At 38.3% G+C, this 19,559-nt stretch overlaps 1 protein-coding gene across 4 annotated transcripts in view; it reads left to right on the top strand.

The window, feature by feature from the left end:
• The window catches only part of ADAMTSL3 (ADAMTS like 3), a 177,960-nt gene that overhangs the window by 90,688 nt on the left and 67,713 nt on the right, over positions 1-19,559 (top strand). For all 4 annotated transcript variants that reach the window (XM_086849604.1, XM_086849606.1, XM_086849607.1 and 1 more), the window contains 2 exons: positions 427-663; positions 13,781-13,907. In XM_086849604.1, coding sequence (XP_086705730.1) covers positions 427-663; positions 13,781-13,907 — 364 coding nt within the window. The remainder of the gene's footprint in view (positions 1-426; positions 664-13,780; positions 13,908-19,559) is intronic.

Below are 19,559 nucleotides of genomic sequence, written 5' to 3'. Positions count from 1 at the left end.
GGATTGATGAATGAGTATAGAGGCCTCATGAATCCTTTAGTGGGAAGAGCTACTGAAAAGAGAAATATTTAATATATCAGACATCACCTTGTAGTTACTTAAGATATAGATTTCTTTAGAAGCCAATTCTTACTATAGAACCAGACTTTAACTGTACTACCTGGTGTCATAAAAATTAACATTTTAAATTATCCTCTCATATAAGTTATGTTGTTATTGCTGGAATATGCATTATATTCTGTAGTTGCACTCCAAGCAATGAATTAAGCAACAAATTCTTTTAATATGCACGGTAAAACTTTGTAGTGTGGCATATTTGTCAAAGCACATCAGTTCTTGAACCAAGCCTGATTGAAGAGCTTCTGTGTTATTCATCAGATAAATTTACCCTAGTTTAAAAAGAATTAATATTTGGTTTGTTTTCAGGACTGCCCTTCAGATGTTGGTGACTTCAGAGCACAGCAGTGTTCTGCCTACAATGATGTCAAATACCAGGGACACTTTTATGAGTGGATCCCTGTGTATAATGATCCTACTGCACCTTGTGCCCTGAAATGTCAAGCTCTGGGAAAGAACTTGGTTGTGGAGCTTGCCCCAAAAGTGCTAGATGGTACTCGTTGCAATATTGAATCCTTGGATATGTGCATCAGTGGAATTTGCCAGGTATGTTCACAGTGTAAATGTAAATGGGGTCTTTGTTGTGAGGCACTTTGCTCTTCAGTGGGCGTTTTGGGATTGTTTTTCATTCTGTTTATCATTTTAGATGTATCTGAAAGTGCTGTCAAATGAATTGTAACTTACCTTTTCAGGAAGACACAGAACCTCCTGACTGCCTTAGCCATGAATGTTTATCTGTATAGATAAAAGGTCAATAAAATTCATTCACTCTTCTATTTATGCATATAAAAATTAATGAACCTAGCTATTGTAGCTAAAGCTTTCCAAAATATAGTATATCTGTGAGGATGTGATGGAATTGCAGAGCCTTCCATTTAATTTTATTCATTTTCTGAGTCTCATGTAATCTCTGTTAAGGAGAAAATTGCACATTTTATAGGATCCAGCCCAAAATGGCAGGTGTGAGTGTATAGGCCTGTCTTGTTGTATGGGTGAGTGACTATATGTTGTGGTTGCATGAATTGATTGTTTGAGTCTTTAAATGGCAATATACATATCTAGGTATATTTATTCTTTATTAGTTATGCTGTTGACTTTACACTGTTAGTATAAAAGCAGACAGTTGTAATATTTGAGGCTTGCTTGCCTTGCCCGTGTCTCATTAACAAAGCAATCTTGCAAACTTGTTTTATGAACAGAGCAGTTTATAGAGAATGGACATGTTATTGCAATTAGTTTTCTTTCTCTGCAAGTGGTTGTTGCTCTGTTAAATGTCTACAATGTGTGCGACTCAAAAATGCAGGATATGGCCCAGTGAGAAAAATAGCTCTATTATAGAGGAAAATTTGACACATTTGGCAGAAGACTGGTGCATGGATTATAGCAACATTAATATATGATCTGGACCTTGCTGTGGGTTTTATGTGACTTCTGTGTATGCTGCAGTTCCAATGCCAGTCGTGTCAACACACAGTGCATCTGCTGCCTCTGAAACAGAATTCCTCACAGAGAGACTTCGACTGTCAATAGAACTTCACTGTGGGATTCAGCATTGTTTGTTGCCCTCTATTTGAAATAGGATATACCCCTAGAAACTCTGGGAGCACTTGCCAAATAATATATTTCTTGTGTCCTGTTCTTTGTGACGCTTCCTATCCTAATAAAAAGGATTTTAGCCAGGAGGATTGCCCAGCCTTTTCTAGGAGGTGTGTTTACAGCAGCCTTTGCTGTCTGTGCCTGTAGCAGCCTAAGTGTCAGCTGGATCTAAGGCAGCTCTGGGCTTTTCAAGGGCTTGGGGTTGCCAGTGTCTCCCACAGTGACTTCAAACACCTTTCATACATGGCGTAAAATTCTCTTTGCCCAGAGTGGATCTAAGCTCATGAAGAACAGTTGGGAGGTATATTTAAAAGGAGTGTTTTCAATGTTTCTTCTTAGCATTTTGTAGTATTCATGTGTACATAAGATATGAAATACTTGGAAATGTAAATAATTAATTTTTAGAATAAATGAAGAGGTGCAGAAGAAATTAATCTTTCCAGAAGCAGGAACTGGAACCCCTACATGGTTGATGAGAATCAATTTACTTTCTTTGTCTGTCATTTGTTTTTTTTCATTATTTCTTCCAATTTCACAAAAATATTTTTCAGTCTGTGGTAATATCTTCAGAAAAAAAGCCTAGAACAAACATGTTTATAATGTGTCCTGTGCTGCAATTTATTATTTTTTTTTTAATTTATTGCTGAAACTCATAAAGAGTGAACCGTTTTCTCTTTATGTTCTTGAAGTCACTGGCCATTCCTGAGATGTTTTTACACAAATGGAAAATTTTTGCTTTTTAAAGTATATATTTGATAATTTAGTGTTGGATAATATTATTAAGGTAAAAAAATTGAAGTAGAATTCAAGAAACTTAAATGAAGATTCATTTAAATAACCTTTTCCACTTTGCAAACTCTTTTGGGAGCAGAGTGAAAGATTTCTTACTTGTGCAAGGGGCTTTGGGAGGTGGAGTCTTTTTCAGGAACCAGCACAGAGCTTTGAGCAGGAAAAGAAAACAAATTGATTCCTAGTCTTTCCCAGAAGAAGATGATTATTTAGTCAACTGCTCTTAAAAGAGGGACAGCACATCGTGGTTTTCCACAATTGTTGCTGTAAGATCTGTCTGGTGGCTTCTGACATGTAATTGGCACAGCCAGCAAATTACTTGGCAAGGGTTTTTACAGCTAACTCATCTAAATCGCACTGCTGATGTGGGTATCTTCACTTCTGTGCCTGGGAGCAACAATGACTTGCTATAAAGGAGACTGGTGCTGGTTTTGCTCATTTATTGTCTCTAAGTTGGCTCAGCTTCCCCTCCTCCCCAGCGTGATTTCACTTTCATCTGTGTTCTGGTTCCTGCTAAGGTAGGGCTGCATCACCAGTTCTGCCTCTTGTTCAAGCTCTCACCTTGGCAGCATCTGAATTTACAAAGATGGTGAATTCTTGTTCTCCAAAGTTCTGATCTTTTGCACTTCCCTTATCAAGCAAATCAAGCTAAATAAGCTCTATCAAAAAAAAGTTGTGAGATAACAAAGCTGCACTCTGAGTAGGAGGTGTGAGGCTTTTACAGGAGGTGAAATCTAAAGATGGTAGAGCAGGAAAGGGTTTATTGGGAAAGTGAGTAAGATATTTTGGGGTTGCTTGAGGCTTAACTCAGTCAAACCATTTGATCATCTTTTAGTTTGCTACTGTCCTGCTTCTGTTACCACCCCAAATATCTGGGGCTGTTGTGTTAAATGGGGACAGGTCAAAACTTCACTGCCAGGATTTTCACACTTCTGATATTTTTTCTAGTCTCTGCATAACTCCCAAAACATTTTTTCATATTATGTGTTCCTGCTGTGCCCATCTGGATGTGGGTGGAGACATTCAGAAACATCTGCATGTCAGACACATATGTGGGCAACATTTACCCAGTTATTCCGCCTGCTTTGGGGCCCTGCCTCTTCTTGGGGTTTGTTTTTAATTTGTGCAGACCTGCTTTTTTTCTACCAGAATGCAGAATGGGGTGTTACTTGTGCCAGCACCTGAAATGGTTACAATGATAATTTTCCTAATATGGAGTAATGTGTTTGGACAGCAAATACACGCATCACCCAAAAAATCTGGAGTCCTAAGGAGCAGCCTGAGTAGTTCTGTCCTAGGCTGTCACAATTAGGTCAAGGATGATGTAAATCCTGCAGTGAACTTTCCATTTAGTGTCAGCAAGTTGTTTGTGTTCCAAAAAAGGCAGACACTACACTGTGCTTTGTAGCATATGGCATAAATTTAGCTGACATCAGAACACATCCCACATGTCAAGTGGAGCGCCATCAACTTCTGCCATGCCAGTTCTCTTCTGTCACATGTCATCATATGGCGAGTAGGTATCACTCACCACCAAAGCACTCTCATGCCTGATGTAAATATCTGTCAGTTTTCATTGAAAACAGTTTCTGTAAGCTCTTGGAAGACTCTTGCATTTCTTTTTTTTTTTTAATAAGGTTTATTTGTGTTTTAAGCTTAAAATTATAGCAGATTATTAATTTCTTCTGGATCTTGACTCCTTTTATCCTGAGTTGCTTTCTCAAACTGCTTGTTTTGTGTACTTTTTCTTCTGGTTCCTGCAGATACATTTTTTCCTGTAAATATGTTCTAAGACAGCCCAAGATGCACAGGGGATTTTGTGTGCAGAGACTTAGAGAGGAAGGTTTTCTTTCCATCCTGTGTTATTGCAGACATGTTTCTAACACATGTTCATCTGAATAGTTAATTCCTGAATAGCTGTTAAAAAAACAAAATTTTTTTCCCCAAAATTGATACTTACTCTTGATCTTCTTCTTTAATACTTAAAAATTAGGAAAAAAAATGTCTGTGTTGCCTTTTTCTTCTTTTTATCGTTCGAGTGATTCATAGGAAGAATTGATTTTGAGGTAGCTCTGTGTCAAGGCAGCTCTTGTATTAAACCTGGCATTCTTTCCTGGGTACCACTAATTAGCACATGCACGGAGTAAAGTGCATTTTGGAGCATGAAGGAACCCCTGAGTAGATGGCTGTACTCTGTCTCCATGTTACTGCACCAGAGCTGGCAGGCTGGACCCTACCCAGAAAGACTGGCAGTGACTCAGGGAGATCCAACAAAACTTTCTGGCTCTCAGAGCTGCATATGAAAAACTTCATGTGGCTGCACACGTTTGACAGGGGTGATAAAACTGGGAGTGGGGAGCTCCAGCTGCAGCTCAGCTGGGAGATGTTGGTGGCTCTCCAGATGTCCCACTGGAGGATGAGGCTGAGCTAAGGAGGGGCTGCCACATCCTACGTGACCTGTCACCCTTCCTCGCTTCAGGGGCTGGTTTCTCATCTCTGGAAGCTCTTGGCAGGCCAGCAGATGATGGAGCCACCCTTCAAAGGCTGCACTTGCCCCACTCTGAATGCCTCTGCCCACCTTGGCCTAGTGGTTCCCTTGCAATATTGCTGGCAACTCAGTGGTGGACTTTTACAAATAAATAAATAATATGAATAAATAATAATAACAGGGTGCTCTCAGACACTGAAAGGGTCTTTTGGGATCACTTGTTTTTATTTTGCAGTTTCCCACTGCTCCTAGAAACTGGTCTTTCTTTTCAGCTCTTATCTCATTCTCTCTCCTACTGTTTCTTATGGAGAATGCACTCTATAGGGACTTCTTTCTGTGGAAGTTTATTGTTTCTTGTCAGATGAGTAGTGGGTTTTTTCTGATCTCCAGTTTCTTATCTATACTTCTTTGGTCTTAAGTGGTTCTCTGCCAAGTTTTGTTTTGTTTTAGTGAGCTGAGTGCAAATGTGACTTTGCTTCCCAGGCTAGCAAGGACCTAAATAATGTGAGCAGAAAAGCTCATGATTTGGGTGTCATCTTGAAGTAGAGCCTTAGTAACTTTCAAATCTCCCAGTGCTAACTTCACCAGGCAAGGCGGATTTGGCTGAACCCAGCCAGAAAAGGAGCAAAGTAGTTTGATTTCATATACTGATTTCTTTTTTGAAAGCGTTCTCACAAACAAGAAGCTCACTGGGAGTTTGTGTCCTATCCTCTGGTTGTGTGTATGTGTGTTTTTTTTAAATGGAGGCCATGTGGGAAAGGGTACTTGCTCCTGCTGGGTGGTCCTATAATCTCTCAGCTCCTCTAGCATGTGACAGATCCTGTAGTAAGAGTTAAAGGTTTTGGAAACACTTTGTTTTATTTGATGGAAGTGGATTTACAGAGTTGTGGAACACTCTTTAGCCTCTTGCCTTCAGATATAAAATGTCAGCAGAAATATGTGGAAAGTCTTTTTAGGAGCCCGTTAGTATGCAGTGAATTTTATGCACTGTATTTTTTTATTTTCTGGGGGTTTTTTTATTGCTTTACATTCTTTTCCTCTGTATGGATGGCTCAGGAATTCGAACATCATGGAGCATCTCCTTGTGCCCATCATTCTGAGTTATTTTACACCTCCCTTCTGAGGTTTGCATTTTGACACACTTTGCCTTTGCTGCCTGATTTCTTACCTGTGAGGAACTGCAAATCCTTGAACAGAGGAAGTTTTCCTCCTCCCAGCACGGCTGCTGCCCGTTCCCCTTGGCAGCCAGGATTGCAGCTCCGTGTGCCGGGAGGAGATGGGCCGGGGCGTTCGTGGCTGGTCCTCAATACGTGCACAAGGTCCCTGGAGGGGCTTTGTTCTGTTAATTAACACATGCTGAAGCCTGTGTCAGCTTGTCTGGGCTGCTACTGTCCTGGGCTGGTTTGATTCCAGAGATGTGAGAACCCTTGCCACAATCGGGCCTTTGTTAGCTCAGACATAACTGAAGAGTTATGAGACAGGACCATGTGAGAAGAAAATCATGACTCAGACCAAGATAAATCCTCAGTGAGGATAAACTAGGGTTTGAAAGTGCTGTTTGAAAGCTAAGATTCCACACTACTTTTAAAAGTAAATTTAAAAGAAAAAAAGGAAGAAGTAACTTGCTTAATTGGAGGGATGTTCTGGTGTCTCTCCCTCTGCTTGTCAGAATCAATTACTTGTGGATGATGATCATGAGAAAGAGACAGTGGGAGCTTTTTTCTTTATGCTCTCTCCAGGGACATATTTTATCTGTGTAGGAATAAAGTGCTAGCTGAAGCTATCACAAAGTGAAGGATGTGAGCAGAGATTGCAAAATCCGTGAATAGATGGGCTTTGAATGACAGAAAGGTTTTACAGCAGGGCAAAGAGACATGAAAAATACTGACTAAAGGAGAGCAAGATTTTCACATGACAGATTTTTTATTCATGTTTTTATTACCGTGAATTCCCATAGCCATATTTAAAATTAGTTGTTTGTTGTGTGGATAGAGTCAGTCCTGACATCTGCCTGTGCTGAATTCTGTGCTAAGACAAGTAGAGGGGAAAATGCAGCAAATAGCTGACATTGATGCAATGAGATCTCTGTACTGTGATAGTACATGCAGTGAAACACACCCTTAATTTATCTGAGCTTTGGATTTTGTGAGTGTCTGTGTTTTTGGAAATAGAAATATCTTTTCTCTCAGCAAGACACAGAGGATTTCAATTTTCCCTACTGAGTGATTCTAATAAACTGCAATAAAGATTTGTCTTTTTGAGCATGTAAGGGTTTTTTAGCTATTTTCTTCCTTTGCTACTGAATGCTGAAATAAAACATGTCCTTTCTTAGTCAAGGCACAAACTTGGAAAAGGCAATTTTGTCAGAAGTAATTTGGAGGTTATATTGTGTTTTGGGCAATGCTGATAACCTTTAAAAGTATGTAGATGTTCTTATTCCATTTTTATCTTAGTTTTCATCTCTTGTAAGCCTGAAATAAATAATTTGATTTATAGCAGTCCAAGTACTGCTATCCTAGTGGTTGGGCAGTCAGATCACTTAATTGGATATGTTTGGTATAATAGTTTACTTTCCCACTATATTTTGCAAATCTTGACAAATTTTAAAGGCAGTGGGAAGCACTTGTACCTGGAACACAAAGCCTTTGTCACCTCTCAGCAGAGCAGTGCTCCAGCCAGCACAGGATTCCTTTCTGAGGTAATTACAGACTGTTCAGCCCTTGAGGGGAAGGATCTCCAGTGCAGTAACTCTTTCACGTTCATGTGAGAAATACAATTATCATCTCCATTTGTGCATTCTGCAGAGTGGTTCCTTGCTCAGCAGAAATACAGTACTTATTTGACATTTTAAGCACGTTGGGCACTTCCCCTTAAATGATTTTCTGGGTTTTCTGCTTCAGCTGCATTTCACTAAATGCCATCTGTATGCTTGTGTTGAAATTCCACTAGCAGGTTGTTCCTGGAGTAAACATTGTGTGCATCCTTTGAAATAGCTAGGCCAATGGAAGCACACAGAGAGAAATGTACCCAGAGTAGCCTTCAACTGGCTTTTCCTGACAGCTGGGGTTTGCTCAGCAGCTGTAGAAGGATGGTAGTTATGTCATATTGAGATATTGTTGAACTGATTTTCTATTTTCATTTTATTAAACCAAATCACATTAATAAAGGACATTACTCCCTGACACTGAGCTGCCAGTCCCTCTAGTAAACATAGAACACTGCAAAAAAAAAGCTTACCTAATCATTTTAATGGAATTACTGATAAATGAGAGTCTGTGTCAATAATAAATTTATTAGTCAAAGTAGAAAATTATTTAGCATTTAAAAAATACATTTCTGAATATTTAAATGGCATGTCTGCTAAAGAGCTTAGTCTAAGACACGGTAGATAGAAAAATAATGGCACTAGTGCAGCTTCAGTTTTAATGTTTCATAGAATTTATGTATCTGTCACAAATAAAAATAACAGTGATTTATTTTTTTTGTGGCTGCTTCTATTAGGAGAACTTAGAATATTTGTTTTCTCTGGCTGTACCTGGATCTTTGGCTCCAGAGGACCCTAGAAGGGGGAAAGTTCACTTTGAAAGAGAAATATTATTTATCATTATTTATATTGCTGTATATGATTTTATGCTTTTGATAGTAATAATGACACTTAACACTTACATGATGCTTGTTATGCAGATGTCTGGTTTTACTCATCTCTGAAATATTTTCATTTTATTAAGTGTAGGTGTATCTTCAACTTATTTATTTCAAGTATATAATCTTGAGTCATTGGCATTCCTGAAACCTCCTTGAATAATTGAAATGTGTATATGTCAGTTTATAACTGACAACTCACTGCTGTAGAATGAATTCTACAAAAAGAGGCTGTGCCTATTTTGGGAGTGCCTGCAGCTGGAGGTGGGTGGCCAGCTGAGCTAATGCCACAGTTCAGGAGGTCTAAAGCAATGGTCTAACAACCAAATGTTGAAATTTTAAAGCTGGATCCTGTATCAAACTCTGCACTGGCAATTCTAATCCATGTTTGTACTTGTATTTATTAAGAGAAGTTTATGAAAGGAGAGAAGGAGGGCATGGGTGGGATTCGCCTTGTGTTTTACTATGATGCTTTTTTAGCATATTGGAATTTTAGGTAAAATTCTGTCACCTTACAGTCCTGTCCATTTCCTTATCATACTTAATTATAAACATCTTAAACAAAGGAATCTTCTTGAATTTAACAGATTATTCTTGGACCTTCACAAATCAAAATTAACATGCTACATTAATTTCTTTGTTTAAGTCCAGTTCCTCAGCTGAAGCACTACTAACTGGATATGACCTAAAGAAACGGCTTTACATGAGCTTCTGAGTGATTTTTGGATTCATATTTGCAAAAATATCTGTAGTGTTCCAAAGTCACTTTTAACATATCAAAAGTGATTTCATTCTTCTCTTTCATCTATTTTACTGTATTTTATACCCTGACCTTTTGCTCTTCCTTTGCCTTTCTGAACCTACATTAACTATTTTAAGCATGCTCCAAGCATTTAACACCCTTCAGGGTTGTCTTTCACAGCAGCACTGCCATGCTAAGGTTTGTTGAAGCAGATGAGTGGTTTTGTTCACTGCTTAACCAGATGCTTGCTATCTGAGCTGCCTGTAACACTGCCTGGGAGAAGACTATATATAATTCTATAAACTATATAATTCTTTTTCATATTTATTTTTTAATTTTTTTCCTTTGTAAGAACAGACAAGTAACATATTCAGGTTCTGTCCAAAAATAGTAATGGATTGGAGACCTGTTTCTGAAAATAATCCTGCAATATCCAAATTCATTGATACCCCATCATGGACAATTTTATAAATTCACAAAGTGCTCATTTCTTCAATAATCCTTTTATATTAAATTTCTACTTGCTGTTTGTTTAGTTACCTCTTGGTGAATATTCTCCCTGCTGTCTGAGGAGCTCAGACATGGTCATTACAATACCTGTATCATTTTTGGGATGATGATATTTATGATAACAAAATTCTTAAATTCACAGGGTCCCAATTCTTCAATTACACAGTTTGTGTTATCACTTGTTTCGTTTATTCAGCCTATGTTAAAATCACCTAATATTCTTTCTGACTATGCCCTAAAAGCCTGCAGATGTTTTCCCAGTCTGCCTGTAACATTTATAGCTGATCCCTTTGCTCTGTAAACAGCAAGCAATGTGGGGTAAATTAATCCTAGAAAATGCCTTAATTGTGAAAATCATCAGCTCCTTTGGCTGGCTGAGGTGGTGGGTCAGCAGAGGAAGGCTGTTGCCATTTATCATTTTCTTGTCCTTGTTGCAGATTTATTTGCAAATAACCATATTTACTGTCTTCAAAATGTTTCATCAAACACCTTTTTTTTTTTTTTTCCCAGTAGTTACTGGCCAAAATATGAACACCTTAAATTCATAATATTTGGTGTCACAATGCCATATATTTTTGAGACCCAGTTTTCAAAGCTGGAAACCTCACACCTTCCTCTTCTGGTGAGATCTGTGGCTGTTCAGCACACCTGAGAAATTTCCCATCAAGGGTTTACAAACAGATAAAAAAGGCAGGCTGTAGTCTGAGTTTTGAAATATGTCCCATCCTAGTGTTCACTCATTAAGATTCCTTCTTGAATTAACTTTAAATTTGTGGCTTGTCACTAAAGTCCTGTGGAATTTTTGGGTACTTCATGTTAAACAAAATCTGGGGTTCTATGCTAACTTCAAGTCAAAATTTTGATTATAATTTGAGTTGTTTTCTAAGTTGTGTTCCCAGATATAATTGCTTGATATTCATATTTGCAACAGCTGATGTAAACATAATCTGAGAAGGAAACCTGCAGAAGGTGAATGCATCTAGCTGAACTAACCACCTTTGCTGTCAGGGGAGCTGTAAACCTTTTCCCACATCCAAGTCCCTTGCAGCTAGCACTCCTGTTTTATTTCTTTGGCATTTGTATATTATTAAAAAATAAGCAATAATACTATATGAAACAGTCCTCTAAAATGTGCTGCTGTGCTGATTATCTTCTCTTACTTTCTGTGTAGGACACAATAATGCCTTGTGTTTGCACAGTTGTGTAATTCTTGTTACACCCACAGGGAATTTGTTTTCACAGGGGCTGTGTGCAAGAGCCCAGTCTGGATGTTTGTTATTGTCATGTTGGGCACTAATGGGCTGGTCTTGTTCTGCCTGCTCAGTGCCCTCCTCCCACTAAAGACTTGCAGCATCTTTAGCCTATATGCAAGATACAGGCTATGATACGCAAATCTTGCTAAATATGCAAGAGCTTAAACTAAGAAAAATAGCACTTTTCCACACAGGGTGTCACTTTGTGCAACTTATTTTTATTTTTGAAATTAATTGATGAGTGATAAACAGTTTTTTAATATTTACAAAAGGAGATTACAGTATGAAATGGAGATGTGTTTGAGACATTACTCTTGCAGAGATAGAATTTACTTCCATGTTCTCATAGTATCTTTATGTGAATAAGGGCAGGAGAATCGGTGAAGAGCAGTAACTACTTTTAAAGTCTTCCAAAGAGAAATATGGACTCTCTCAACCATTGGTGTGGTCTCCATCTGCATGCTTCACCAGCTTTAGGAGATTAATTCATGCAACATCTCTGTCAGCTGGGGATCTGCAGTTAGATCCCTTCCATGGACTGGAATGGGAAAGCACAGGAGTTTTCAAAGGTCAGAAAAGAAAGTCTGTTGTGGAGCTGGGAACTCAAAGAGTTGTCAATGCTGAGGTAAATGTGTATTGTTATGTCCCATGAAATTTCATCTGATTTCTGATTCACAGAGTGGCCTGGTCAGTTGCTGTTTCTTAAATGGTATTTTCATTCATTTCTCAATGTTAATTGCTTATAAAGTGTGAAGACAGACTTTTTTTAAAGTCATCTGTTTACAACCTTTTTTTTTTTAATATTCTTCTGGATGTCAAAAATGAACCTGGAGCTAAAGCTCACGACAACTTCAAGGGCAAATACTTAAATCTGTAATCCATGCCTATGTTATAGTGCAGTGTTCCCACATGCTTTCTCTGTGGTAAATAAGCATCTGTTCACACATGTTTAAATTTGCTTTATTTTTACAACTGAGTTTTTCTTAAAACGGAAATGATTTACTGGTAGTGCTAAGTGGCTTATTCCTTTTTAAAATTAATTCCTTGCTGGGCTACACAGGATAAAGATCCCCTTCAACTGCAGGAATAAAATAATTTCCTACTGCTAATGTAGGTTTCTCTGGTAAATCTGAAGTCCTTAGCAAGGAGATGCCTTCACTGCAGGTCTCTCAGCTGAAGCATTTAAACTGTCCCCATTAATGCCCTGCTCTAAAGGGAATTCAGGCTGTAGGGAATTGGGAAAATAAGGGAAAGGGGCAGGAGGAGGAGGTGGGGCTGCTTTGTTTTCTTTTCCACAGACATGTGAAACTTTAAGATTGCATTTCTCCGTGTTTGGCAGTGGATGTGTGTGATTTGTGTGTCTGTGTTAACTCAGACTGGAAGACCCAGCCCTGCCTCTTACGTGTGGACTGGATCCTCACCTCTCCAAGGGGATCGTGTGTCAGTTTTGGCACAGCACAGATGCAGTGGATCTTGGCAGCTGAGACTGCCCCTTCCAAGCATTTTTATATAGGAAGAGGTGTGTGCTGGCCAGTTTCAGAATTCTAGCACTGCTTTTAACTGTGAGTTTCCAGAGGGTTTTCTGTCCATTTGTCAGTTTGGATTTTTGTTAAATACATACACCCATGACAAATTAGCTGCCCTTCTCAGGGAAATGTGAATGTAAGAGGCATGTAGGTTGACTTGAGAAAACTTGAAGGTGGAGATCAGCTTTTTACCACATCATTCAGCATTTGCTACTCCCTGAAAAATTCTTCTATGAAATGGTGAAGAGTAAGATAGGTGAGGCCAAATATTTATCTTCCATTCATCAGGAAGGTGCTTTTAGTCAATTTTGTCTATTGTTTGTCTTTCCATTCTCACTCCCATCTTTCTTGTGGAGTTGACTGATATGCAGAAAAAGAAAAACCTGGAAAAATGTTTTCATTATAATTTGGAGGGTTTTCGGTTGACAGGTTTTTTTTTTTAAATTTCTTTTTTGAATTTTTGGCAGTGTTTAAGTTTGGGTGTTTTTATAATAATCGTTGGAAATTTTTATAGAATGGGTCTTATATTCATAAACCAGAAAAAAATCAAAAGGTGAGGAGTAAATGGTCCAAGTTTTTTAAAAGCTAGTTAGCAAATGTGTATGTAATTGACATTGATGTAAATGGCAAATAGATCTACAAAAGTGCCAGTTAAATTCTGAATGGCCAAGACACTAGAATGTTAGCACTGCCCTCAGTTCCCTGTCCATGAAGCTGGAGGCTGAGTGCCCTTTAAATTTTTAACTTGGGTTATTCAATTTCATTTATCCTATCTCAGACATAATTAAACAGGTGATGAAAACCAAAGTGTAAATAACATAGTTATGCCTTGGGTTGGAAAGAATAATGCTCAATGGTATTCATTCACATAAGTAGTGGGAAACAGATTCATGTATTTCCTATGCTTGAATAGCTTAATATATCAGTTGTTGTGGTTCATCATTAAAATCATGGAAATGACAGCATGCTTTTAAAATCCTAAATGGCAAGATATGCTTTGATAGAATGAAGCCAACTCATAAAATCAAAAGGATAACATAATAAATAAAATTCCAGAAACCTGAGCATGTCTACTACAGCTTTGCCCTCCTTCTGACTGTGGTGTTGATGTTGGCAGGCAGTAGGCTGTGATCGACAACTTGGGAGCAATGCCAAGGAAGACAACTGTGGAATCTGTGCAGGAGATGGCTCAACATGCAGGCTTGTGAGGGGACAAGCTAAGGCACATGTCTCACCAGAAAAAAGTAGGTTGCAAATTGATGCTATGGTAATTTCTCCTTGACTGTGTTTTCTGCTTGTATATTAGCATGCATATTGCAGTGACTTTTAACTGTGTACTTGTTTGCAGTTTTACAAAGCTACTTACTCTACAGTCTGTGCTAGATTAGGCTGTTGAAATTCCATGAGGGATACCACACATTGGGGTATAGCTAGGAAAGAATTTGAGATATGCATTTATTTTTTATAGAGCTACTAAATTCATTCTATCAGGAATAACCATCAAGATGCACATCTTATTTTAGAGGGTATCCTCATGTTGCAGTATATGTGATGCTGGAGCAAAGTTTTTAAATCATGGAAACATTTTATAGATGGTTTAATGGAAATAGTGGCCTGTATTTGAAAGTAGCTGGTTTTCAAATTAACTTTGATTTTAATTTTTTTTTTTTTTGGTTGTTTGTTTTTGGTGTTTGGTTTGGCATTTTGTTTTGTTTTGTTTTTTTTGTGGTGTCTGAAGACAGTTGAACTTCAGGGGCAAGTTACTACTTGTATAGTACAAAAAGCACAAAGTGAAAGGGACTAATACTTCCATCTCTTTTTTGTGTGTTTGGCTTAAATTTCATCATTCTTTCTCAAAATAATTAACATCTTACTGGAAATAACTCTGTAGGTCTCAGTAATATTGAAAATATAAAATATAAAGGAGGAAGACTATGAGAATTAGACCCTTTACTGGAGTCTGAAGAGTCCTTCTATTTTGATATGCAGGCAAAGTTTTCCATACAAAGGCTTCTCTCTGACACTGGTGCTCTCCACCCTCACAGATGATGTTCCCTGGAATTTCACAGCATATGTCTCATGTGTTTATCATATGAATTGTTGCCTCATGTATTTTTTTTCTTTTCTGAACTCACAGTGTGTATTTTGTCACGAGCATTTGTCATGTGGAGATGAGGCCTCTGAGGGTAATTACCTTCCTGCAAAGTCACCAGATAGAAGGGTGCTCTTCAAGTCAGTGCTCAAAGTTCAAATGCAACCTGGTTTTCTTTCTAATGGATGAAGCACCTGCCTCTGACAGCTGCCTATCTTAATACTGTTGTATTTCAGCCTGCAAAGATTTCACTTGTGCCCTGATTTTGAAAGAGCTTTGTACATTGAATCATGCTAAAATCTTATTGCTGTATAAATAACTATTCCAATGGGGTTTTTAATGCCACTGTTTGCAGTTTGGTTCAGTTTGGATGTAACTTGGGGTAGTTTATTTGTTACCTCAGTGTTCATTGCTTTGCAGTGTGGTGTCTGTGGTACTGCCCTGCAAGGGTGTTGGGTACCATTGTGCAGGTGCATAATTTCTGTAATTCAATACACTTGTATAGCAAAGACAGCCTAAATTAAAAAGTGACTGGTTGTGTAGCAGCAAAACTCATAGGATAATTTTTACAAGTCAAAAAGCCTCTTTTACATATTAGATGGTCTATCAATGTTAGCCTTTGTCTTGATTTGACTAGAGGTATTTTTATTGATGGAAGAGTGTAGTTCAGTAATTCATAAAATTTGTCATCATGAAAGGGTGAAAAAATATCTTGAATGCTTACAATGAGCTGAAAAAGAATTTTCATGGAGGGCCACTTTTTATTTATTTTCCATATCAAAGACTCAGAGCTTCTGGTAAGCATAGAGAAAGCACTTGTAAAGCAAATATTTTTGTAGTGTCTCCAAGCTGTGTTTGTTTGGTGTCTATATATAGATAGATACAGATATATAGGCACAAAATAGCTCTTTCCCTTTCTGATGTGAAGGTCAACTGGAACTGAAAGGAAATGCATTGTCTATTCCAGCTTTACAACAACAGAGATTCTCCTGGAGAAGGATGATTCCTGAGGACACCATAGCTAGTTCTAAGGCAGCCCAAATAAACTTGTTGGATTGGTGACTGATTGGATAGCTCATGATAAATGAAATAAAAAGTTTCACATTCAATTGCTGCTAGTATAGTAAAGACAAAGTGATAAAAGGGATCTGGTTTTCAAACTGTCATTTTGTGACAGAAAATATTAATTTCACTTGTGGTATTCTGGCTCAGGTAAGAATTGAATACAGCTGACATCACTTGGTGGAAAGTCTCCCATTGCCTTGAAGTTTATGAAGAATTCCCATGGTTCATTGTTTCCTCCATCATAATTCAATGTCTCTTTAAGAGTCTTTACAGTTAAAGACCAAGAAAGACTATTCTGAGGAAAGATGTCAGTTTTGCCAAGTTTTGGGTTTATCTTGCACTGCAGTAGGCTGGATGATATGAATGAATTACCACTGGCATAAGCAAAACAGTACACATGCTACTAAATTCAGAACTCGATGTTTTTCTTGGTTATTGTGATGGTGCCAAAATATTTTTTTGGGTCAAGTTGTTGAACACTATGCAGTGAGTTCCATATAATCATCCTGTGTGTGTGAATGAAATGTGGAAATAAAGTCATCCTTTCTTTGTGGTAAAATATCAGTGAAGGGAGGCACATTATCTTCCAAAGAGTCGTTTGGAAGCTTTCAGAACCAATGTTGAGAAAATACCGACACATGACAGACATGTATTTAAGAAGGAGCTTAAGGCTGTGAGCAGGATGTAAATTTTACTGTTCAATGAAGCAAATTAAAGAACTGGAAGGAAAGCAGGAGCCAAAGATTTTAGTATAAAAAAGAGGCTTAAGGGAAAATAAAAGTGCTTGGTTATCTTAGTCTGTATTTTAAAACAAAGAAATTAGGCATTGATAGCAAATGATTTCTCATGAAGGACTAATTTTGTTTTACTATCTTTTTTATATGTTTTTACATTAAATTAATGTCTTTGATCAGAAAGTTAAACAGCAGTGAAAGGGAGCTTACTGTTTTGCAGATATGAAATGAACAGTTATTTCAAAAGTTTATTTTTTCCACTAACACTTAATTGCCTTTGAAAGACAAAGTAAGTTAAACTTCTGTCAGCAAGCCAGGTTCTAACATTCTGGTAAAATGATTAAAGGTTTGACTAACGATATTCAAACAAAAAGTGTAATAGGTTGTAAAATGTACCATCCCACTGGGAAATAAGATATCATGGGCCTGAAGTTTCTAGTACTAAATGCATGGAACTCCCATTAACTCTGGTGCACTTGGAAATCTTGTAGGATTGGGCCCTCATATCTCCTTTCTGCACCATTGTTGTCAGGAAATGATAGGAAAGTGTTCTGGTTCTGGTACCAGCAAAGAAGAAAATATGCTGGTTTAATGTGGGGTGAAGTTGAAGGCATGGACTTGTCCCAGTCTGGTTTTGTTTAATTCCCACACAACAAGATTTTGCAATTTACTTGCAAGATACTTGCAAGTTTTGCCTTCCTTAATGTTTTGCTAAAGAGCTTCTTATGAAAGCTTCCACTGGTGATGGCTTTGTAAGAGTTTGAATTTCCTTTTGCCGTGTGCTTTATTTCCTATGGCACTCGTGTAATACACCATTGGTCACTTCTTCTCACATGATGTATGTCATCATCCCCAAGCATGCTTAACCAAAATCCTAACTTCTCTTTGGTCATTTATCTAAACAGAGGCCTTTGGCACAGCTCCCTCTTCTGTGTCATCAGCCAGCTCAACTTTGTAACAACTTCCTGTCTCACGTTTTTTTCCCTCTTTGAAATCAATATACATGAACCTAGCAACCCCAATTGTCAAGGTTGTCTGATACTTCATTTTATATGAAGGATTATTTGCCAAAATTAGACAGTTGTGTCAGAAACTTCTCATGCCAGGTGCTATGTGTTTTGGAGAAAATTCAGCCAAAACAGCTCAGCATATTCCAAGGATACAGAGGAGAAAAACATGTTGTTTCCCACTGTCAAAACATTCTTGAAACCTTTTCTTTAATATGTTTTAACATCCCCCCATTGTTGGACTTGATCACAGATGAGGGATTTGAAATTTGGCAGGCAATGGTCTTCTGGTCATGGATAAGTCTTTTGCAATGTCTTGAACATCAACACATATTTTACTACAACCTTTACAAAAACCCCCCAACCTTTTCTTTAGTTTCTGTGGAATCTTCTTGGATGTTAACAGCTGAAATTTCTGAAAACTTATCCTTTTAAGCGTTCTCTGGATTGTAACAAGTTCTGACTGCAAACAGATCACATGTGTGCAGCCTCCTTAGAATACATTAATGTGTTGCTCTTCCAGAAATAACCTATTAGTCTTTTTCCTTGAGGTTGCTCTTTCTTTCTGCTTTACTGCAGTGTGGACCAGGTACCATGGGATGACCTCTATGATGCCTCCTACCTCACATTCAGGCATTCAGAAGAGATTTTGTGGAAAACCTCCAATCTCTTGAGCTTCAGACTTATGACAGGGAGTGATGAGATCACATGAGGAGAGGGAAAGATGAGATGAGCTAAACAGAAAAATTTGCCATTAGTTCATGCAGTGAAGGAAAGGCAGATGTGAGAAGGTGGGTGGAGGATGTAGGACTGGCTGGACAGATACACTGAGTCAAGGAAAAGAGGAAGAGAAGACTGAGATTAGATAAGGAATCTGGGTGGGAGATTGAGTCAAAAACACTTGGAGAAGAAGGGGAAAAATCAACTATGTGTAGAGCCAGAAGAGGGAACTGGAACTGGTTTGGCAGGAAAACTGTGTGTGGGGAGGGATAGAATGCCAGTGCATTAGTGTTCCAGGATGGATAAGGAGTATGTTTTTTGAAGCAAATTTCATCATGGCCCAAACACACTGTTCAGCAGTTAACATCACAGAGATGATGGTCTTGGAGAGCATAAACTGGAATTTTTTGGATGAAGGTAAACCAGAAGATTGGTTCCAGAAAAGCACCTGGTGTTCTCCAGCAGCTACAGGATATCCAGTCCCTGGGATCAGACTAGAATTAGTCCCAACAAGGCACCTGCAATTTTATAGTGTGGATACTGGGTCTTCAGAACCAACTGTTTCAGTCTAGACATCCTTTTACTTTGGTTGGTTTACTTGGGGCTGTTACAGGTAGCATGAAGCCTCCTTCTGAACTTTCATGGCCCATTTTGTCTAGAAGAAATTTCTGTGTAAGAACACTGGCTATTTCATTACTTATTTTGCACTGCATTTCCTTAAGATCCATTCTCTTGAGGGGCTGTTTACTGTATGTCTTTTATGTTTTCTCCAGTGCATGTATTTGGCTTTCCTTTCATTAGGCAGGTCAGCACAAAGCCCAGCAGCAGTGCCTTCTGAAATCATGCCTGATGCCAGAGTGGATGAAGGAAGCCACTGCAAGAAGATTCCAAATATTTTGAGATTTTTTTAGTTCCTGTGTGCTGTAGTTCCTGGATTACTGTTTGTACTTTGAGAGCACAAAGGTCTTCGATCAGAACCAGGGAACCAGCAAATAAGTTCTGAGCAAATACACTGAAACACTTTTTTATAGACCTGAAATAAACCCTCTGGCCTGCTATAAGAGGAGAGAGGGAAAAATCCCAACTGGCCTATATGTGAAACAGTAAATGGGTCCACCATGGCCCACATGGAAAAATAAATAAAACCTGCTGAATTGGATTGAGTTTAGGAATGTGGCTCCTTTATTTTGATCCTGGGGATTAGCTCCCAGTCTTACCATAGCAGGGAGTCTGATCTTGCTCTCATTGAGATCCAAAATCTAAATCCACATTAACACC

This window comes from Cyanistes caeruleus, chromosome 13 (assembly GCF_971803275.1).
Source record: "Cyanistes caeruleus chromosome 13, bCyaCae1.hap1.1, whole genome shotgun sequence".
NCBI classification, from domain to species: Eukaryota; Metazoa; Chordata; class Aves; order Passeriformes; family Paridae; genus Cyanistes; species Cyanistes caeruleus.
The sequence above is the reverse complement of the archived record's forward strand: the minus strand, read 5'-3'. Positions and strand labels throughout refer to the sequence as shown.